The sequence below is a fragment of the Leptodactylus fuscus genome, chromosome 2 (genome assembly GCF_031893055.1).
Source record: "Leptodactylus fuscus isolate aLepFus1 chromosome 2, aLepFus1.hap2, whole genome shotgun sequence".
In the NCBI taxonomy this organism is placed as follows: Eukaryota; Metazoa; Chordata; class Amphibia; order Anura; family Leptodactylidae; genus Leptodactylus; species Leptodactylus fuscus.
The window spans coordinates 190,181,831-190,205,867 of record NC_134266.1 but is presented as its reverse complement, the minus strand read 5'-3'; the positions used below and the strand labels follow the sequence as shown (position 1 = coordinate 190,205,867).

At 39.9% G+C, this 24,037-nt stretch overlaps 1 protein-coding gene across 13 annotated transcripts in view; it reads right to left on the bottom strand.

Moving 5' to 3' along the window:
* Positions 1 to 24,037, bottom strand: part of DOCK9 (dedicator of cytokinesis 9) — a 203,178-nt gene that overhangs the window by 2,730 nt on the left and 176,411 nt on the right. For 6 of the 13 annotated variants that reach the window (XM_075265309.1, XM_075265318.1, XM_075265306.1 and 3 more), the window contains exons 44-53: positions 19,412 to 19,469; positions 16,109 to 16,215; positions 12,890 to 13,012; positions 10,985 to 11,098; positions 9,933 to 9,968; positions 8,528 to 8,674; positions 7,362 to 7,572; positions 6,755 to 6,945; positions 3,239 to 3,339; positions 2,736 to 2,874 (exon numbers count right to left, since the gene is read on the bottom strand). In XM_075265309.1, coding sequence (XP_075121410.1) covers positions 2,736 to 2,874; positions 3,239 to 3,339; positions 6,755 to 6,945; positions 7,362 to 7,572; positions 8,528 to 8,674; positions 9,933 to 9,968; positions 10,985 to 11,098; positions 12,890 to 13,012; positions 16,109 to 16,215; positions 19,412 to 19,469 — 1,227 coding nt within the window. Of the gene's footprint in view, positions 1 to 2,735; positions 2,875 to 3,238; positions 3,340 to 6,754; positions 6,946 to 7,361; positions 7,573 to 8,527; positions 8,675 to 9,932; positions 9,969 to 10,969; positions 11,099 to 12,889; positions 13,013 to 16,108; positions 16,216 to 19,411; positions 19,470 to 24,037 lie in introns of those variants that run through there. The other 7 variants (XM_075265317.1, XM_075265313.1, XM_075265316.1 and 4 more) reach the window with 2 other exon arrangements.

Here is a 24,037-nt window from a genome sequence, read left to right as displayed (position 1 = left end):
AATGAGAAGACTAGGCCAACCATTGACAGGATAAGGATTCCCAGATCACCTCACATCGATAGGAATAGCAACACTGTCCCTGAGGCGAGGGAAATCCTGATCAGTCATGATGGATTGTCTAATCCTTTACTTACTAAAGAGATAAGAGAGGGCATATATGTCTGCAGCCATTTATCTCATGTTCTCCATAGAAATAACATGATTGTTTAGTCAGGCTGAAAGGGTATGTTAATCAGAGCGATATAAAATATGGAAATTCCAAGACCAACCATAATATAATGAACATAGATTAAATTTATATCTATATAGAGAACATAGATTAAATTTCAGAGCCCACCCATCACTATTATATTGAAGGAATCACATTTCCTTTCACACAAGAAAGGATCTCTTCTCTGCTTGAGTCACTATTGAGGCCACTGTAGTAATAAATACACTATTCCAGTGGTTTAACTACCGCCATAGCAGCACAGGCAGCTGCCACAGGGCCCGGGACATGAGGGGCCCGGTGACAGCCGCTACCGCTGCTATCATTATCCTCGGGGGTCTCTTCGGACCCCCGAGTATAATGATTGGTGGACCGGGAGAGGTAAGAAACAAAAAAAATATGTTACTTACCTCTCCACGATCCTGCCAGGCCTCCTTCCTGACGTCCTTTCTGACGTCACATGAACCAGGCCTGCGTCCCGGGTCATGTGACGTCCGACGTCATTGAACAAGGACGGCAGAGGAGAAGGCAGCGGAGAAGACAGCGTAGGAGCCGGGGGACAGGTAAGTAACAGTTTTTTATGTTATTCCCCCGGGTCTCCGATTATTATACTCTTGGGTCTGAAAAGACCCCAGAGTATAATAATTGTTTATGGGTGTCCACAGTGGGACATAATACTGTGTGCAGGGGCCACTATGGGACATAATACTGTGTGCAGGGGCTACTATGGGACATAATACTGTGTGCAGGGGCCACTATGGGACATAATACTGTGTGCAGGGGCCACTATGGGGCATAATACTGTGTGCAGGGTCCACTATGGGGTATAATACTGTGTGCAGTGGCCACTATGGGGGGATAATACTGTGTGCAGGGGCCACTATGGGACATAATACTGTGTGCAGGGGCCACTATTGGGGATAATACTGTGTGTAGGGGCCACTATGGGGCATAATAGAATGCACAGAAATGCGTAGGAGGGGGTCGGTGTCGGTCGGGGTGGCCCATGTCAAAAGTTCGCCACGGGGCCCCGCCATTCCTAGTTACGCCACTGCACTATTCTGTAGAACAAGCTTTCTCTACAGACTCAGAAATCGCTTGTAATTCCTGTTTGGGTACCAGAGTAGCCATTAGCTTCTGCAACTAACATCAGCAGGGAGAAAGTAAAGGTAGCAGCAATTCAGGACTCGTCCTACTCTGCTCAATACTAAATGAAGAGAATAAGAACAATCAAATTCATTTTAGATTAGAAACTTTAAAAATGACCCACATAGGTAACCAACAGGTTTTTCTTTCTAGATTTTATCTGCTGTAGACCTGATCTGGCTTGGAGAAACCTCAATGGAGATGCTAACGGCATAGAATATTGGCATTGATTTTTTAGGTTTGCAAACAAGTAGCTTAAAAAAGCATTTCAGAACATAGTGGACTGCATTACTATAGAACTATTTTCAGGGATTATATGAGTTGTATGCATCTGCTTTCCCGAAACCTCCCAGGACTGGGCAAAGGTTGTCCAGTTAAAGTGCAAAAATATAAACTCTGTTTCCCATTTGCATTGCTAGTAGGTAACTGGTATTTACTGTTTAATAACTTCTGTACACTACCTGTGCTTAATATACTGATATGTAGTCATAGAGATTGCTCTTAATATACCTTGTTGAATATACTGATATGTAATGAAAATGAGTGTTTTCATACATTGAGCACTAGACATGGTGATATGTGCATGTCTTTATGGGTCACCTAAGTACTGCATTGATAACAAGTGTGATATGTGTTACATTCTTATTTACTGATTGATTTATATTATATGTAGTATTGATCCTGTTGGTATGCTTTGTGGACTGTCCTACTAAATCCATTTTCAAGAAAAATATATATATATTTAGATGATTTTAACACCTATTTTTTCCCTTTTTTAATTAATAAAAAAACTTTATTGATCTATTTGTATTAGTGAATGAGATTGAAACAAATGGGTTATGTATCATGTGGCAGTCATTGAATCACTGAATTTGTTTAGAAGTTCAGCAACTGCCTTGAAATAAAGGTTGTATCAGAAAGTTTGATCACAATGGGGCAGATTTGCTAATATTGTTTAACAGCTGGACAGTGTAAATTTAAATCAGATTATTTTAAGATGCCCCAGATTTTTCAGTGTCTGATGATTTATGATAAATCTGATGCATCACAATAGAGTGTATAAGAGTGTGAGTGTGTATATATATTTATAATATAATTTTAATCATTATGTTTAATTATAATATATACAATTACTATATATATATATATATATATATATATATATATATATATATATATATATATATATATAATTTTTACTTAACGCTACACCAGAATACTGGCATATTTTCATTAATAAATCTGCCCGAATGTGCGCTTAAATATATTGCACACCTTTGTAATTCACTGTCTAGGCTTTATAAAAGTATTGTATTTAGAGAATTCTTCCCACACATGTTCTTATGCATGGTAAGAAACAAGAAAGATATTCTATACGTACCTGCTCATGCATTATTTCAGAAAGTTCTTTGACCATTTCCCTGTAGTTGGCTTTCATTTCTTCCTGATACTCAAACTGATTTTCTTTTATAAGTCTTTCGTTCACACACAAGGCCTGACCACAAGCTTCAACAAATTGCCTATGAAATAAATACAGTATAAAGCATTGACTGTAAGCATTTAAAAGATCAAGGCGCTGGAGTCTTAGGTTTGAATCCGACCAAAGACAACATCTGCAAGGATTTGGTTTGTTCTCCCTGCATTTGCATGGGTTTACACCTACACTCCAAAGACATACAGATCTGTAAAGCGCTGTGCAATAGGATGGCGCAATATAAGTATATAACATATAAGTATATATAAGTAAGCTAAATAAATGAATCTCCAAAAATCCCTACTCCATTCAACCCCAGAAGTACCTGCCATTGTTCAATAAAATTATTATGATATTGATGCAGGAAATTATACTTTTACTTAGAATTAATAAACATTAACATGTTTTACCTGAAAACTTCTTTTAACTGTTTGATCTTGTTGTCTGCATATTTCTTTGTGTTTGTATCATCTAAAAAGGCTCTTGCATATGCTAAGGGTCCAGCATTGACCTAGAGAGAAACATAGAAAATTAAATTACATAAAACATGGATATTATTAAATTTTGCCAACATTTATATCAAATCCATCACAACATTTAATAGGACTGGTGATTTCTAGAGATGAGCGAACAGTGTTCTATCGAACACATGTTCGATCGGATATCAGGGTGTTCGCCATGTTCGAATCGAATCGAACACCGCGTGGTAAAGTGCGCCAAAATTCGATTCCCCTCCCACCTTCCCTGGCGCCTTTTTTGCACCAATAACAGCGCAGGGGAGGTGGGACAGGAACTACGACACCGGGGGCATTGAAAAAAATTGGAAAAAGTCATTGGCTGCCGAAATCAGGTGACCTCCATTTTAGACGAATAGTGGATTTCAAATCCGGGTCATATGAGAATGTGAACTTTGTGACTATGAGACAGGGATAGCTGTACAGGCAGGGATAGCTAGGGATAACCTTTATTTAGGGGGGAATGTTATTAAAAATAACTTTTTGGGGCTCTATCGGGTGTGTAATTGTGATAAACTTTTTCCCATAGGGATGCATTGGCCAGCGCTGATTGGCCGAATTCCGTACTCTGGCCAATCAGTGCTGGCCAATGCATTCTATTAGCTTGACGAAGCAGAGTGTGCACAAGGGTTCAAGCGCACCCTCGGCTCTGATGTAGCAGAGCCGAGGCTGCACAAGGGTTCAAGCGCACCCTCGGCTCTGATGTAGGAGAGCTGAGGGTGCACTTGAACCCTTGTGCACCCTCGGCTCTGCTACATCAGAGCCGAGGGTGCGCTTGAACCCTTGTGCACACTCTGCTTCATCAAGCTAATAGAATGCATTGGCCAGCGCTGATTGGCCAATGCATTCTATTAGCCCGATGAAGTAGAGCTGAATGTGTGTGCTAAGCATTGGCCAGCGCTGATTGGCCAGAGTACGGAATTCAGCGCTGGCCAATGCATTCTATTAGCCCGATGAAGTAGAGCTGAATGTGTGTGCTAAGCACACACATTCAGCACTGCTTCATCACGCCAATACAATGCATTAGCCAGTGCTGATTGGCCAGAGTACGGAATTCGGCCAATCAGCGCTGGCTCTGCTGGAGGAGGCGGAGTCTAAGATCGCTCCACACCAGTCTCCATTCAGGTCTGACCTTAGACTCCGCCTCCTCCAGCAGAGCCAGCGCTGATTGGCCGAATTCCGTACTCTGGCCAATCAGCACTGGCTAATGCATTGTATTGGCGTGATGAAGCAGTGCTGAATGTGTGTGCTTAGCACACACATTCAGCTCTACTTCATCGGGCTAATAGAATGCATTGGCCAGAGTACGGAATTCGGCCAATCAGTGCTGGCTCTGCTGGAGGAGGCGGAGTCTAAGGTCGCTCCACACCAGTCTCCATTCAGGTCCGACCTTAGACTCCGCCTCCTCCAGCAGAGCCAGCACTGATTGGCCGAATTCCGTACTCTGGCCAATCAGCACTGGCTAATGCATTGTATTGGCGTGATGAAGCAGTGCTGAAAGTGTGTGCTTAGCACACACATTCAGCTCTACTTCATCGGGCTAATAGAATGCATTGGCCAATCAGCGCTGGCCAATGCATTCTATTAGCGTGAACTGAGTTTGCACAGGGGTTCTAGTGCACCCTCGGCTCTGCTACATCAGATTGCTACATCTGATGTAGCAGTGCCGAGTGTGCATCAGATGTGTAGTTGAGCAAAACTGACTCAGCACTGCTAAGTCTCTGCATTCGCATAGGAATGCATTGGCCAGCCTTCGGCCAATCAGCGCTGGCTCTGCCAGAGGAGGCGGAGTCTAAGGTCGGACCTGAATGGAGACTGGTATGGAGCGATCTTAGACTCCGCCTCCTCCAGCAGAGCCAGCGCTGATTGGTCGAGTTCCATACTCTGGCCAATCAGCACTGGCCAATGCATTTCTATGGGGAAAAGTTAGCTTGCGAAAATCGCAAACTGACAGGGATTTCCATTAAATAAAGTGACTTTTATACCCCCAGACATGCTTCCCCTGCTGTCCCAGTGTCATTCCAGGGTGTTGGTATCATTTCCTGGGGTGTCATAGTGTACTTGGTGACCCTCCAGACACGAATTTGGGTTTCCCCCTTAACGAGTTTATGTTCCCCATAGACTATAATGGGGTTCGAAACCCATTCGAACACTCGAACAGTGAGCGGCTGTTCGAATCGAATTTCGAACCTCGAACATTTTAGTGTTCGCTCATCTCTAGTGATTTCCCATTACTTGTCTATCTACTGAATAATTGTATACCCCATATTATTAATATAGCATTCTTTGGTTATCCCTGCTAGAAATTAAGGACTATCTGTATGGTCAGTGCTACATTGTTTAGAGACACACCCTTTTGACAAAGAGAAAGGTAACACCTAAGCGCAACAGGTCCTCTTTCAATGCAACCAGGTTTCACCAATGTATAAAAATGAAAATAGATCTGCTGATCTATTTTCATCTTTATACAATGGTTCCAAAGCTTCCATAAGTCCGGAAGGCTGAGATCGTGCACCCCAAAATAAATACAAGAGAAATTATGGTGAGCTCCAGAATTATTTTTTCTTCTTTCATCTCCAAGTTTTTTTTTGTTTTTTTTTGCTTTTTCAATGTAGATTGTGAGCCCCACATAGAGCTCACAATGTACATTTTTCCCTATCAGTATGTCTTTTTTGGAATATGGGATGGAAATCCATGCAAACACGGGAAGAACATACAAACTCCTTGCAGATGGTTTTTTGCCCTTGGTGGGATTTGAACACCAGGACTCCAGCACTGCAAGGCTGCAGTGCTAACCACTGAGCCACCGTGTGGCCCCATCTCCATCAAGTTTTCACCAATATCATTGAAAATATTCATATATACATACTGAAACTAGAAAAATATTAATACTAAATATTAATATAGTTCATGCTTCTGCATTAATAAAACCACCACTCATCTTCCATGTGATTTGCTGCTGTTGTTCTATAAAAAAATACAAAACAAGTCACCCTATAACCAGCTGTTCACTGTGGGTATGGCTATAGTATCACTGCACAGCATTCAGACAAATAGTCAACCATGTATTCAAATGAGCAAGTAAATAGGTGACCAGGTGACCTTAACTCTCTATTGCTGAGTTGATATGCTGAGTTCAGATTACAGAATCCCATTAAAGTTTTTCGGCACATGCACCACTTTAAGGTAACTGCATTACCATCACTACCTAAAATATCAATTATGAGAATGGCTTTTAATTTTGGTCAGACTGTGTTCACACTATATATGGATCATAGAGTGTTGATTTATATCTATACAAAATTATAGATACTACCCAGTACAAAATATCGTGCAGTTGTATACCATATACAGATAGTTGGGTTCATGTATTATTTGCATAGTAGCATAATGTAGCATAGCAAAACTCACCTGTACACTAACACTACCCTGTAGTTTTAATTGTAACTTAATCATGTCTACTTCTGTAGAGGAGCAGAGCTGACGGAGTTCAGCAACCTTCTTACTCATCTCATCAATGGCGACCTCTATGGGGTTGAGATCTGTGTGTTGTTGATACATTACTGGGATCCGTTTCTTGACATATGGGAAGCAATGTAAAGCTGAGCAAAGAAAGACATAAGTGTTAAATACTATTCCAACAATGCCAATAAATGAACACAAAAATTAAACAGAGGAGACCAGTATTGAGTTTTCTAAATCTGTATCATGAAATCAGAAATTTCTTTACAGAATAGACTCTTCACAGTGAGATACTCAGTAAGAGGAATACTGTATGCATGGCCATGTTTTCAGATTTATAGAGCAACAAAGTGACAAAAGAAATTTACTAATTGTAGAATATAAATCTTTAAGGTATTTGCCTCACAAAGGTAACACACAAAGCATCTGAACTTGTTCTACTATAGAAGATTCACACCAGTGATGTGGGCCTGTAGTCACCAGTACAAACTTTGGGTCACAGGGATATTTCTGGACTTCTAGTGCAGATCATGACACTCCATTATGTAACATTTACCTGTAAGGATCGTGCGCCGCTTCCACTGTTCTTCCACCCCTCCTTGTCTTTTTCCAGAGAGGGTAAATGGCATCTCAAAGACAAATCTACGGATATTATGAGTCTTCTCAAACTCCGTTTTCCTCTCTTGCAGCTCTTTATCTTCAAAGTAAGGCGTGACATGTGTAACCTGGATGTAGGCATATTTGGAGTCCAGATCTTTTGGGTTTACCTTAAGAAATCACATAAGTAAGCAAGGTTACTTTCAATGAAATCTAAGAATCACCCCTTTTACTGCTGCCCACCCAATAGAAGTTACTGTAAATGGACTATGCTATAAAGTGGCTACATTCTGAACGTTTTTTACATGCCTAGCTGGTGTTTAATAAAAGGTACGAACATTTAAGATTTACTAATGCCGTCACAGGGATTATACACACGGCTGTGCCTAATGTCTGTGAAAAACGTCTGTGGCCATCTGTGCACGTTCACGGAAAGCACTTACATGACAGTGAATAAAAGCCATGTGGCCGCCATTTTCTGAAACAGCCGTCACATGGCCATTATAGAAACCAGGAATTTCAAAGAGTCTGTTCACATGGCACATTGCTTTTTTTTGAAGGGTGTGAAAATCAGACCGTCAAAAAACCCAGACGTGTGAATAGACACTGTTGTGTGAATAAGCACTAAAGGATAGACAATGTAAACCTACAGTAGACAGTTTTAAACTGGGCCAGATTTATCACAGTGACAAATGTTGAATAATAATCTAGCATATTTTTAGACTGTCTAGAACAAGGTTAAACCACCTCTTAGTTATCATCGCTTCTGACAAAAAAAAGTGCACAAATTTTGGCAAATTGTGTCACATCTTAGCACCAACCCCTTCAAGCAAGCCCTGTCCATGTGTTATACAGGCTGTAGACAATGTCAGAAGTCTGTGTTAATAAAGAGACATGTGTGAAAGTTTTTGTTGCACTAGAATTCTCATTCTTTTTCAATAGTAAATCTGCCTCAATATATTTACCAGATTCCACCTAAAATGATTACATGGGTTGGGGTTACCCTTCAACCACCACCCTGCACATATAGCACAATCATTGATTAAACCCCCCACAATTCTTGTAATTTCACATTTCTGTCAATTGGTATAAAATTTCTACTTTTCCTTAGCCATGTGGTTGTACCTTTCCAGAATCTTGGATCATTTTCACATTTTCAGAACCAAATTTGTCAGAGTACAACTTAAGCAGGCGTTGAGAGATTTCTGATAGTGGCGTGAGCTTAGGTTCTTTGTAAATGTATTCCTTCCCATCTTCTTCTTCAAAGAATCCCTGAGATGAAGATTTATGTTAATCATGATGTTTGTTCATTAAAAACGCAAACATGTAAAATCTAAGGTGGGCAAACGTAAAAATATATATTTCCACACTCAAAAAAAAACATAAAAAAATGTGAAATGCCTTTGTCATGTGATTAAGTTCACATGATCATGGAGGAAAACAAATGATGAGAATGTAGTAGTATAGAAAATAACAAAATGTAAACAGTGGTGGTCAGACATTAACCAACGATCCTGGTGTTAATCCCTTGCATCTGTATTTACGTGCAATGCAGCCATTATCACAAAACTGATCAAAATGAAAGTTGACAAATTGTATCAACTTTTTATTTTTCAGTCTTAACTTAAGATATACATTATTGGAGGATCACATTGTTGCACTGTTGTCCTGCTTGTCAGATAGACTTAGGCTGGGTTCACATCTGTGCTTGTTGCCCATTATGGGATTCCATCCCCCATTCTGCTTGAAAAACATGGAGAGAAAAGTCCTGCAAGCAGGAATTTTCTCTTCGCACTTTTCATGCAAACCCCACTATAGTCTATGGGGTTTGTAGCTAAACGCTTATTAAGCGGACTGGGTCTCTGCTTTTTGGGTCCCCAAGAATGGAAACCCGAGCGTAGGTGTGAACCTTGCATTACTTGTTGACTTGTGAATATGATGAACAGTCAGAGAGCAAGAGATGATTTCCACCGATAATCTAATAGTGTCTATTTATCTTCTCATCTGTCACATACATCCTAAGGCAAAGGAGCCTCAACTAGGGACATACTAAAAGATTTTATTTTAATATGTGATTCCACACAATACATGTATATTTTATAATGGAAATTATTATTTACTTTGGCCTGCAGCGAGTTCAGTTAATGGTAAAAAATAGAAGTAAAATGTCATATTAAGGCTAAAGTGTCTTTAAATATTTAGATTTGTGATACAGTATTACTTTTACTGTATACTTTACTACTGCCCTTTGTCTAGCCTTATGACCACTGAACACTATGATAATGTTCTCAGTGTGGTCGCAGCATGCGTCATTCTAATAGAAGTCACCTAAAATTTGTGTAAAGGATTAACTGGACCCAGAAAGAAAAAAAAAAAGAAAAAAAATACACCCCCCATAATGGAAGGAGGCAAACAGAACAATGTGGTGGAGAAGAGTGAAATGCTGATCATAAACACCACATCAAGCCAAAACCTTTAATACAGGACATAACCAGTGCTGCCTACGTGGTAGACACAACACTGCATTTACCTCCACATCTGTTTCACTGTCTGTAAACTGGTATTGCTATAAAATTGTAAGAAAGGGATAAACAGAATAAAATACAAATTGCATTGCTTACTGCAGTGGCGCTGCACAAACGTTTCCCCAAAAACAAACAATTTCACAAACAGTCGTGATGAGAAGCTCCCATGGATGAAGCTGTGAGCAATCTGACTGACTTTCTCTGCGGCTGGTTACCAAACAAACAGCCATACATTTGTACACAGCATGCATTAATACCAGATATAAGATACCAGTCACTGTCACAGATATAAAATATCACTTCCAGCTGTGCAGATGAGAGGTGAAAATGTTGCACGGACGACTGTGCACGACTGTGGCAAGTAACGCAAATGTTGCCATTCTCATTTCAGCAAACCACACAGAAGCATACTGTAGCTTAGACCTACGGAAAACTTGTCAACCAGGCCTGACAACTTACCGCTGCCTTGAGAGAGACAAATATAATGTAAAAGAAACACAAAAAGCAAAAGTTTACTAGTACAATTCTAGATACATTGTACTTTGGGTTTATAATGTTAGCAATCTGAAGAGCTCCACTCAATTGTCTTCCCTTGCTTGGCTACCTCACACTAACCAGTAAAACCAAAGACTGGCTACATAGTAAGAGATGTTACCGAGGTCCTGATGTCATCTAGATCCCCAATAGATTGTGATAGGATTTACGCTAGAACCTCTAGCTCTGGTTATATGACTGACTGAGCTCAATGAGAGGCTCAGAGTGATGCCAGTAACAATGGATTAGGTACAGCAGGAGAGTAAAGGGGACTGGGAGGTATCTTACACCATTTGGGGACATAAGCCTCTGCAACCAATATAGTTTTGTTTTTTTAATTCTATAAAAACCATTAAAGCTAAATATAAAATATTGAAGTTGTACCATGAGCAAATCTTATATTGCTAAGTTATTTTTTTCCTGGAAATGCATCAAATGCATGTATAATTGGAAGGAGCTTGGGTGGAGGGCTTCTTAAAAATCAACGACGGTCACAAAACAATGTAACTTCAAGTTATCTTACTTGTCCAAAAAAGGCCACTCTGAAGTAGGTTCCCAGAAGCCTCTTGCCTGTGTGCATTACCTCGGTAACCTTGCTGTAGGCACGATGCAGTGTGTCATACAAATGCGCAAGTCTCTATAAAATCAATACATAAACCACGATAAATAGGTCATTTTTCAAGTTATACTTAAAAGTAGAGATGAGCGAGTACTATTCGAAAGGGCAGCTTCGAATAGCACGCACACATAAGAATGAATGGGTGTGTGATATTCAAAACTGCTGTTTCGAATAGTACTCACTCATAAGGGATCAGACAAATATAGTTTCAGACAAATATTGAGAGACAAATGTTATGGTTTGTAGTATGAACAGCTAAGCAATTTTCAAATATATTTTCTGCGTCAATTCTAGATCTCTGCTTGCTGTCATTCATTCTGTTACTTCTAGTGGATAAAAATCAGTTCATGGTCATGTGATGGGAACAGTCCCACAGCTTGGATTTTAATGTGCGGTGTCCATTACATGACCATGGACTGATTTTTATCTACTGGGAGTAAGCAGAATGAATGACAGCAAGCAGAGATTTAGGAAATCGTGAGGAATTGATATATAAAGTATATAGAAAAATTACATAGCTTTTTATAATACAAACAATAACATTCTGAAACTGGACAACCGCTTTAACATTGAGTTCCACCACCATATTACACAGCACATTACAGTAATAAACACAATAACTTTGCTATGTAGATCTTGTTTGTACTTTGAAGTCTTATACAAATGAGACAGTTGGTGCACTGGGGGTGGAGCCCCATCACCCTGGAGCACTCTTTGGCCAATCAGACCTTGACCATCTCCTGTCTGTACAGTATAGTTGGAGTTGGATCCTCCCCATCGCACTTGAGCAACAAAAGCAGCAATCCCATGGATGAAGGTCTTCCCACTGTGCACCAAATTCCTCAGTTGCATTAGACTTCAAAGTTGCTTTTCTTCAAATCTACAAAAGGGACATAGCTAATAAATATATTACTTATCACTTTAATGCGGAGATAGCAGTTATATATGTTTGGGGCGGTGGTAGATTCCCTTTAATACCACTATCACAAATCAAAAAATCACATACTGGAAATCCCAACAGTACACCTCATCATGTCATGTGCAAGTTATACAACGTGTTATTAAGTGATGACTAGAGCTAATAATTCAGCTATTATGTTGATAATACTTCAACATAACACGGAAATCTTAAAGACATAAGGTCAGCCAAGTGTCTCTAAATGACTGTAGAAAATAAATATTTATCCTGATATGCCCTTACTTTTTAAAACTGCAGTGAAATATCAGCTGTGTCTAATGCCTACTGTATACACGGAGAGCAGACTTTTGTAAGAAATTTATCTTCCCAAAAAGATGAAGTGTCCTCAATAGTCGTGTCATTTCTCAGGGACTACAGGAGTCAGATTTCTCTGAATATTGACATGACATTACCAGTGTGCATTTACAACAGCGCATGAGAAGGACACAGTGGGGTAACGGGACGGTAATGCATTAAAATTTTTTCGTATTTTACAATGCAAAACCAATAGAAAGGATTTATTAAAAACCTATTTTCCCAATACATGGGCAAGGAAACTAAACCCAAAATATCTTATCAGTACTGGAATCATAATTTCCCTGAATTGAATTTTATGAAAGATCTATAGCCTGACTGCAGCTTTTTGGTAAATTAGGTATATGGAATGACGGCATAAAAAAGGCCCCATAACTCATAGTGATAAATGACCTACTGCTGAGTAATGAACTGAACATATGTGAAAGTTTTATTAAAGGCTTTTATGATCCTATATTAAAAAACACATTTGTCCTAGAACTGGAGTTTCTTCAACTGTAATTCAGACGCACAGAGTATTGATATGATTTGGATACCTCAAAATCTCTGCGCTTCTCATAGATGGGAATGATGAGTTTGTAAATGTCGGCGATCAGCTCATAGCGCTCTGCTTTCCATAGGCCATCGGCACATTGCTCAAGAAGCTCCATTAGAACATCCTGTACAAGGACAAGTACAAATCATATAGATATATAGTAAGAGTTCTAGAAATCTATATAATATAGGCTGTGTTTAATACACACGTTTTGTACATTATCTATAAGTACACATTCTAAGCACACAAGTAATATGTACAGTATTCAGATTCCATAACCTTTGGGTCACAACAGCACCAATATATATTACACAAATGCCCCAATCAAGAATTGAAGGGTTTGCATGTAACGTTCATTCACACCAATATCCAAGAAGACCATATCTATGATGTATACTCAATGGGAGTCTGACGTTTAGATTTCTATAAAACAGTAAAACAAAAGCATAGTGCCATGTTGGGATGTATCTGGATCAACAGAGAATGATGAGGCCGCTGGTTTGGTGATCATTGAGTGTCTCGATGGTTGGACTCCATCAATTACACTTTGATGGTCCAAACTAACTATGAGCTGGTAACAGAAATTTGACATTGTGTTTGGATAGTTTCAGCTAAAGTACTAAATTTTTTTGAGTAGTATTTGGACAGGACGGAGAGGTACTGGAGATTGTGTTGCAATTGTTCTTGAAATTAGTCATTTGGTTTATTATTCTCCATCTTTTCCATCAAATACTTAATATCAGGATGACCTATGAACTGCGTTAAACATTCACTAATTTATGTTTCTTGTGATTAAAGGTTAAGTGCAAACCCTGCAAAGATTATTCTCTATTGTAAAAGGTACTGATAAAAATACCCATGCAATGCAAAAAGAATTATCACCATCAACATGATTATAGGAAACACTGTGTTCCAGGGAAAATAGAATATGTATTTCCTTCCAAATCCTGCCTGTTTTACATAAACTACCAGCAAACCTATCAAACAAACATACGCACTTACATATTTTACTAGTTTATGCCTTATGAAATTTAGGGTGTGGACTGGAGGTGGCACAAGGGTGATAATAACAGGCAATGGTAATAAGGCTTCAGCTAATGGAATTCTATTTTCTGGTTTTGGGTACGGTGCAACCTAATGTTGTCTGAAAGTTAAAAATTAAGTTCCATATTAAACAGTTCTTACAATCCTGTTGCCAGTGCCCACGTGTCTATATGCACCATTAGTTTAGTAAGTGCCACCAGCATTTCTCTTCTATCCACCATCATAGCTACCAGCCATTTCTAGCATTAGTATAATTTGCTTCTAAATCAGGTGCCAAATTACTGATTCAAGTCTTCATCATCTTCCAAGAATCTCCTTGCTCCATGCAAAAATCCTGGTTGCATCTTATTCAGTCTAGAATAACATTGCACCTTCTAAGATGTATTTTTGGGCAAAGGAAATGCATTAATAGAAATGCTATCTGTGTTCACTCTATATATATATATATATATATATTTTTTTAAAGGGGATCTACTGTATCAGCAAAATGATGCTGTATGAACCCCACATAAGCGTGAATAGCCTTTAAAAAGGCTATTCAGGCACCGCTAATGTTATTTTAAACCTCCCACGTTTTAAAATAAAACCATAAATGTAAATTATAATTATCGTGCATGCTGGGCGGTGATACATGGTCTGACGTTATCTTCTGGCACGCCTTCCTCTTCTTTCGGCGAAGCCTTCTGGTCCTGGCTCTTTCTCGGCTTCATTTTCTTTTCTTCCAGAATGAAGAAGTTCGCGAGCGTAGTTCTTAGGGTTACTTAGAACTACAACAAAAATGGTGATGGCGCGTGCGCAGTAGCGCTCCGGAGGGAGTAATATTGCGCACGCGCGGGATTTGAACATAACCCGCTGGAAAAACAGAAGATCAAGGCGGGGAAGAGCTAGGACAGGAGGACATCGCTGGAAGAAGAAAGAAGAGGAAGGCGTGACAGCAAGATGACGTCGGACAATGCAGGACCGCCCAGAGTGCACGGGTAAGTATCATTTGAATAATGTAGGGTATTATTTTAAAACGGGGGGTGGGGGGGGTGGGGGGGGGGGCTAAAAAAAAACATTAGCGGTGCCTGAATAGCCTAATTTTGCTGATAGCCCCTTTAAATTATATATTGTGATATCATGTGCTTTTGTAACAAACGTATTTAAAATTTTGCTCATGTAACTGTCATATAGCAGTTAACGCCAACTGTAAAATGGTATATTCCATGAACCAGTCAGTCCCATGTAATGCATTTGAACTAACTCACTACTATCTAAATATGTCTTTCATTTGACACATACTCCTCACCCTAATGTGAATCTTGGCATTCAGTAAGCAGGAGTGTTACTTAAAACCCATGAACCCTTTAGTGACTGGCCTCTTCTAGGTACCGATGACCAACTTATTTTTATTTTTTTTCCATTGTCACATAATAAACCACATACCTATAGCTTTTTTTTTTTCTTTTCTATCAATGTAAAAGTATGATGAGGATTTTTTTTTTGCATGACAAGTAGGATAGACCTACCTTATTGATTAACTTTTATTAATTTTGTAGGGGAAAGGAATAGAAAAAAAAAAACAGCAATTTTGCCATTGGCTTTTCATGCTATATAATTTGTGCCATTCACCGTGCAGCTTAAGTAACTTCATACATTCACTTGCTGGAGAAGATTAAATAGATACTAATTTTATCTTTTTTTTTTTTTTTTTTTCTTAAAGTTGTACTACTTTTACAAAATAAAAACAAATTTTTGAAATAATTTTTCTTCCAACATCACTTTCCAAGACACAAGGGCTTTTTAATTGCCAATTAAACCGCTCATTTAGTAACAAAAAAAGGGTAATTCTGGTATATTGCTATGTAAAAGCAAAAGACCTAAAAAGATAACGGCGCAAAATAAAGAAAAAACCTCATAACTGTCACTAGATGGTATTGCCATTTTTTTTAACAAATGTTAACTGTCACAAAAAAAAAAGCAAAAGAACACAAGAGAGGAGACTAAGAGAACAATGTGCGAGCTGCTTGTCCACATGAGCACAAGAAGATGGATGCTGTAGTAATACTGTATATATGTTAAGTCTACTATATACCTGTCAAAATGAATGCACATTAGAAAATTACCTGACTTCCTATTCTCTAAATAACAAATGAATAATATAAAGGGGACAACGCCTTAAAACCCATAACCATACCTCATTGAAATGAACATCCTGCATTCCGACATCTTCCATCATAGAAGCTTCCTCATCAATATTTGGAGTGATTACTCTGAAGGTTGAGCAGCCCTGCCTGAACATCCCTGGGAAAACCAAAGATTGCACAATGTTAAAGAGGAACCAATTTCAATAAAATGTGTAACGTTCTAAGAGTAAGGAACTATGCCAAAATTACACAAAGACCAAGATGGTTAGACAAAATATGGTGCTACTCTCCATTATGTGATCTTCTTCTAAAGTGGTACTTCAAGGTTTATAGTGAATATATGAGATGAGCAAATCGAAGCTGATGAAGTGGAATTCAACCCAAATTTCAGGAAATATTTGATTTGCATCAAATCCAGATTTCCTCACGCTTTGTGGCAATGAATTGCATTTTTTTCTAAAATGGCTGCTGCACGTTAGGACATGGGGCAAGGAACTCTGAGAATGCGGGATCACCCACAATGCCATGTGTGCAGCCAATCAGCAGCCAGCCCTGTAATGTCACAGCCATTTAACCCCTTCATGACCGGAAACGGGAGCGGGTGTTAGCTGTAACTAATAGCTAACACCCTGCTCCATAAGCCCTTGAAATACTGCGATCAAAAATAAGTGGGACATTCAAGGGGTTCCACCATGCTACATGTTCCCCTCGGCACCCTCCAAAGTGTGAGCAGGGGGTGCAGATATGCATCTTCTGCAGCCCAGGGTCTGGCCATTGACCCCAAGCTGCTAGTAGCCCCCAGTACCTGGTTGATCCTGCCCAGAAGTCACCTTATGTGTCTGCATACGCTGACTTCCTCTATAGACTGCAATACATGTGTATTGCAGTCTATAGTGCTGAATCAGCGATTAGTTCATCACTGGTTCAGGTCCCCTAGTGGGACATCACTAAAAACCACTGCAAAGCACAGTGTTCTACACCACTATACAGGCTCTCTGCAGCCAGGAAATAGCTGTTTTTTTGTTTTTTTTTTAACACGATACGCCTCAAATTAATTTGGAATGAATCGTATCAGAAAATTCGGCAAAGCTGCCGAATCAAAAGTTTTAAAAATTCACTCAACTCTAGTGAATATGTTGGAGTTACGTTAATAAAATGTATTATTATTTTTATTATCCAGTCATTGACTAAAGAGTAACCACACAAATCTTTTACTCTTATTGATCTACACAAATCCTCTTCAATTTTTATGTCCACATCATGATAGATTATTAGATAGGTGCCTCCAAAAAACATAGTATCAGCACATGGTATCCTACCCCTAGCTATCAGCTGTAATCTGTACAGAAACTATGAAGCAACCATTCAATTTCCTGGCTAAGGCTACACTGACACGTCAAAGCCGAATCCCAGTGCAAACGTCCAATATTGTCTATACGGTCACACTGCAACCTGCAATTGTGTGCAACTGTGACAACTGCAGATAATCCAAACCTGATGGATTTGCTTGCAGGTCACATGTGTGCATCACTACAAACTACAATGGAAATCATATGTGTGTTGCAATCGCATGTCTGCAATTTGGCGTTTTTTTTTTTTTATCACTACACAGAGTGGAGTCCAAAAATTTTTGGATTACATGATGTGTAGGGAATAGGATCGTTTTTAAAATCTGATCTTCGATTATTAAAAAAAATCCCATTGACTTGCATTGGGATCGGGTTCGAATGGAAAATGATTGGAAATTGGATTTTAAAAACGATCCTGAAATTTCAAGATCGGCTCAACCCTAGTTGTAAAGTATTTGTAATACATGGACAGGTTAGATCCTCCACAAAGACAGATACTATTATGGTCACACTCTGCTGTGGGCTGTTACTGAGGATTATGAATGATGGGTTACATTCTATTAAAGAGATCCTTTCGCCATCTCTACCAACTACAATTTTTAGCATCTCTTTTAGTATTGCTGCTCCTCTGATTCCAAAGCAGACTTTTTTTTTCTCTAGCCCCCACCACTCCTGAGCAATAAGCAAAGTTGGTTTTGGTGCCAAATATGCTTTTTAAGCTCTCTAATGTCTGAAGGGCAGTGTCAAAAACAGTCAGTGTCAGAGCTTCTGACAGTACAGCCTAAATAGTATATCAAAACTTACAGTATACGATCTGGAAGATTATTCCATTCCTGCATTACACAGATAACATTAATTTCATCAGACACACTGCACTATGTAATTTGTCCTGTGGTGGCGCTGGAGGGAAATCACTGACTTTCAGGATTACTGGGAGACGCTTTGTCACGAGCTTATTGGCAAGCTGGCCTTAAATCAAGTAGGGACTGTTGAAAGTAGAAAACCACCTACAGAGTAGTGAGCTGCTCTGGACAATAATAGGAGTAACTATATTATGTGGGTTTCAAAGTAAATCACTATGAAACTTTCACACTGTCTTCTATTCACCTAACACATGATGTCCTTCGTAGGCCCTCACCACTCTAGCCAAAGGATGAGGATTTGGAATATAGGATACCCCTTTATTACCTCAATACCCTAATATATGGAAATCTGATTTTTAATCTGGAAAACCTGCTATGAATGGGAAATCTAAACCTAGAAATGAATATGAGTGAACATAAAGTATAGTTGTGTATGATAGTCTGCAGTACGAGCCTCACAGAGAACAGAGAGGGACTTTGATGAAATATCCTCAGGAAATATGGCACAAAATGGGTCAAAAGAAAGATAATTCTTGAAGGAGGTTCTTAGACATGAGACAGAGTTTTATTTATTTTTTTTTAAAATGTAGATTGTGCGCCCCATATAGGGATCACAATGTACTTTTTTTTTTTTTTTTTTTTTTTTCATTTAAGTAAGTCTTTGTAGAATGGTAGGAAATCCACCAAACACGGGGAGACCATACAAACTCCTTGCAGACGTTGTTCCTGGTGGGAATCGAACCCAGGACTCCAGTGCTGCAAGACTGCAGTGCTAATCACTAAGCCACCGTGTTGCCCCCAAGACAGAATATTTTTTTCTTGTGCATTTTCTGTGTTTAGTGTTTAAAAACAGCATATAAAGAGAAGTGTAATAGTGTTCCTATAACAGTTCTCACTAAATATTCTACATAATAGATCAAACATAATAAGTGGAAAAGTTTGACTAAAAGCAATCCAGATGCTGTTAAAATGGCGTGTCAGACTATACTGGAAATGATAATATGACTGAATGAACAGGGCAAACAAACGATGTACAAAGAGTAATATTGGTGTGTAGCCATCCGGAATTTATTACTAATACTTTTTAGTGTTATTGCTCTTTATTGGAAGACACCCAAGTGATAAGATGAAAAGCACTCACCTTTCCTCATGAGGTATTCAGCTACCAGAGCAGCCACGTGTACATAGCACATTGCTGCCTATAAGACAAGAAAAAAAGATACAAAGTGCGTATTAAATATACAGGGGTTTGAAATGCATTTTAGGGATCCAACAGTGCCTTTTATCACCCCTTCCCAAATCTAGGCCACTGTCCCAAGTTGGCACACAATATAATATAATTATAAAAATTAATATAATCTAAAAATATAATACTGGGAAAACAATAACATTCATATTTGATTTTATCTACTTGGATGATGTACTGTAACACGAGCTAGCGTGCTAAGCCTGAGCTGTATTTACTGAACTTCGCCTTGTGGGGAACTCTAGCTGTATACGGTTTACATGTCCTCTAGTAACACCTCCTGGCACTGCTGCCACATTTTGAACCACTGCAACTGTTCCTAGCCTACGTATATACAGGAGAAGTGGCCATCGGCTTTCCAAAATGAGTCGCCCTGAAAAATCAGCATTGATTTAAAACAGTCATGTGTCACTTCCTTATCTAAACCTGAGGACCCTGAAGTTACTCTGTGAAGCTACAGAGGGGCAAAAAAAGTATTTAGTCAGTCACCATTAGTGCAAGTTCCACCACTTAAAAAGATGAGAGGTGTCTGTAATTTACATCATAGGTAGACCTCAACTATGAGAGACAAAATGAGAAAACAAATCCAGAAAATCACATTGTCTGATTTTGTAAGAATTTCTGGCTCTCACAGACCTGTAACTTCTTCTTTAAGAGTCTCCTCTTTCCTCCACTCATTACCTGTAGTAATGGCACCTGTTTAAACTTGTTATCAGTATAAAAAGACACCTGTGCACACCCTCAAACAGTCAGACTCCAAACTCCACTATGATGAAGACCAAAGAGCTGTCAAAGGACACCAGAAACAAAATTGTAGCCCTGCACCAGGCTGGGAAGACTGAATCTGCAATAGGCAACCAGCTTGGATTGAAGAAATCAACTGTGGGAGCAATAATTAGAAAATGGAAGACATACAAGACCACTGATAATCTCCCTCGATCTGGGGCTCCACGCAAAATCTCACCCCGTGGGGTCAGAATGATCACAAGAACGGTGAGCAAAAATCCCAGAACCACACGGGGGGACCTAGTGAATGAACTGCAGAGAGCTGGGACCAATGTAACAAAGCCTATCATCAGTAACACACTACGCCGCCAGGGACTCAGATCCTGCAGTGCCAGACGTGTCCCACTGCTTAAGCCAGTACATGTCCGGGCCCGTCTGAAGTTTGCTAGAGAGCATTTGGATGATCCAGAAGAGTATTGGGAGAATGTCCTATGGTCTGATGAAACCAAACTGGAACTGTTTGGTAGAAACACAACTTTTCGTGTTTGGAGGAAAAAGAATACCGAGTTGCATCCATCAAACACCATACCTACTGTAAAGCATGGGGGTGGAAACATCATGCTTTGGGGCTGTTTCTCTGCAAAGGGGCCAGGACGACTGATCCGAGTACATGGAAGGAGGTTTGCACTCAAAATCTCACGATACATGGCCCCATGCATTCTTCCATCAGCAAGGGCATTGAAGATGAAACGTGGCTGGGTCTTTCAACATGACAATGATCCAAAGCACACCGCCAGGGCAACGAAGGAGTGGCTTTGTAAGAAGCATTTCAAGGTCCTGGAGTGGCCTAGCCAGTCTCCAGATCTCAACCCTATAGAAAACCTTTGGAGGGAGTTGAAAGTCCGTGTTGCCAAGCGACAGCCCCAAAACATCACTGCTCTAGAGGAGATCTGCATGGAGGAATGGGCCAACCTACCAACAACAGTGTGTGCCAACCTTGTGAAGACTTACAGAAAACGTTTGACCTCTGTCATTGCCAACAAAGGATACATAACAAAGTATTGAGATGAAATTTTGTTACTGACCAAATACTTATTTTCCACCATAATTTGCAAATAAATTCTTACAAAATCAGACTGTCATTTTCTGGATTTGTTTTCTCATTTTGTCTCTCATAGTTGAGGTCTACCTATGATGTAAATTACAGACGCCTCTCATCTTTTTAAGTGGTGGAACTTGCACTATTGGTGACTGACTAAATACTTTTTTGCCCCACTGTATACAGATTAACACCTCATCCCTCACTGGTAGAATTGAGGACGTCAAAACTGATGGACTATTGCAACAAGACCTCTAAACCTTGTGGGGTAGCGTGAAAGACACAGTGGACCGTATCTGGCAACTAGAGGACAACATGGTCCTGATACATGTTAAACTGGCTGAAATTAGAAAAGGCAGCAGATTTATGGGTACTACGTGCCAATGAAAGCATATTATGGTGCAATATTTTTCACAATCTGGGCTTGCTGCAGTGGGCAGAATTTATGGAGAGATGGCTAAGACATACTCTTCTTGAAGGCCACTTCTCCTCCCCTCCCCCATGTTTGCAGTAGACAGACCTCACAGGGTCCCAGCTAAACAGTCTCAGCAGGGTTTCATTCCTCCAAATCCACTACTAGCACACGTTATCAACAGCTGCAAAGATTGTGATGCAGCTTTTATAGCTGGTGCGACAATAATATAGCAGACATCTTCCCAGACTTTTCATATGGTGTCTATCCAGGAAACCCACTAGGTACCTGATAAGATTACACAGCCATGGGTCCAGTGGGCATAGCACTCCACTCTCACTTCTTGTTCTAGAGGAGTATCGCTTCTACTGATAAGGACTCTACAGAGGAGATATATCTTTGCTCAGGCCTAAACTGACACAAATCTATATGTTGCACTGGGTCTATATTTAACACCAGCATCAGATCTCAATACTCTATAAAGCGGCTCAGTTTGCGACCAAATTTCCCAATGCTGCTGTGATTTGTGCTGGAGACTTTAACAAAGTGGTAGATAGTAACCTTGATAGGTTTCATGATGACCCTACTACTCCCATGGTCCCTTACCCTACAAACTAAGCTCAACTGTTCCTAGAAGTAGGTTGGCAAGACCTATGTCGCCTTAAGGGTCATGTGTTACAGGAGAAGGCTCGCAGCATTAGACTTTAAAGCATAAGTAAACTTTCAGACAAAACTTGATTTTCTGGCTTTTCCTATAATAACGGAGAATCAGAAAGCATATCCTGACTAGTCCCTTGAAGAGCTGTCTGATACTACTGCTGATATGGGAAGAGGTAAATCACTTTGCCCTGATGACATTACAGAGGAGGTCCATGCTCAGTATGAGGATCTCCTGCTCCCTGTCCTACTAATTTGCTATAAAACCTCCTTTTAACATGATGCCAATATTGTAGAGATGAGCGAACAGTGTTCTATCGAACTCATGTTCGATCGGATATTAGGCTGTTCGGCATGTTCGAATCGAATCGAACACCGCGTGGTAAAGTGCGCCATTACTCGATTCCCCTCCCACCTTCCCTGGCGCCTTTTTTGCTCCAATAACAGCGCAGGGTAGGTGGGACAGGAACTACGACACCGGTGACGTTGAAAAAAGTAGGCAAAACCCATTGGCTGCCGAAAACATGTGACCTCTAATTTAAAAGAACAGCGCCGCCCAGGTTCGCGTCATTCTGAGCTTGCAATTCACCGAGGACGGAGGTTTCCGTCCAGCTAGCTAGGGCTTAGATTCTGGGTAGGCAGGGACAGGCTAGGATAGGAAGGAGAAGACAACCACAACAGCTCTTGTAAGAGCTAAATTCCAGGGAGAAGCTTGTCAGTGTAACGTGGCACTGACGGGCTCAATCGCCGCAACCCAGCTTTCCCAGGATCCTGAATGGAATACACTGTCAGTGTATTCCCGTATACCCGATATATACCCCGATACCCGTTCCAACGGTGTGCCCCCCCACCTTCACCCCAGAAATACCCTGCAAGTCCCCTAGCAATAGAATTGGGGCTATATACACCCACAATTTTTACTACTGGTATACAGTGCCATTGTCTGACTGGGAATTCAAAGAATATATTGGGAATACAAATACCCTCATTTCTTGCTACTGCCATATAGTGCCAGTGTCTGACTGGGAATTCAAAGAATATATTGGGGTTACGTGCACCCACAATTTTTACTACTGGTATACAGTGCCATTGTCTGACTGGGAATTCAAAGAATATATTGGGAATACAAATACCCTCATTTCTTGCTACTGCCATATAGTGCCAGTGTCTGACTGGGAATTCAAAGAATATATTGGGGTTACGTGCACCCACAATTTTTACTACTGGTATACAGTGCCATTGTCTGACTGGGAATTCAAAGAATATATTGGGAATACAAATACCCTCATTTCTTGCTACTGCCATATAGTGCCAGTGTCTGACTGGGAATTCAAAGAATATATTGGGGTTACGTGCACCCACAATTTTTACTACTGGTATACAGTGCCATTGTCTGACTGGGAATTCAAAGAATATATTGGGAATACAAATACCCTCATTTCTTGCTACTGCCATATAGTGCCAGTGTCTGACTGGTAATTCAAAGAATATATTGGGGTTACGTGCACCCACAATTTTTACTACTGGTATACAGTGCCATTGTCTGACTGGGAATTCAAAGAATATATTGGGAATACAAATACCCTCATTTCTTGCTACTGCCATATAGTGCCAGTGTCTGACTGGG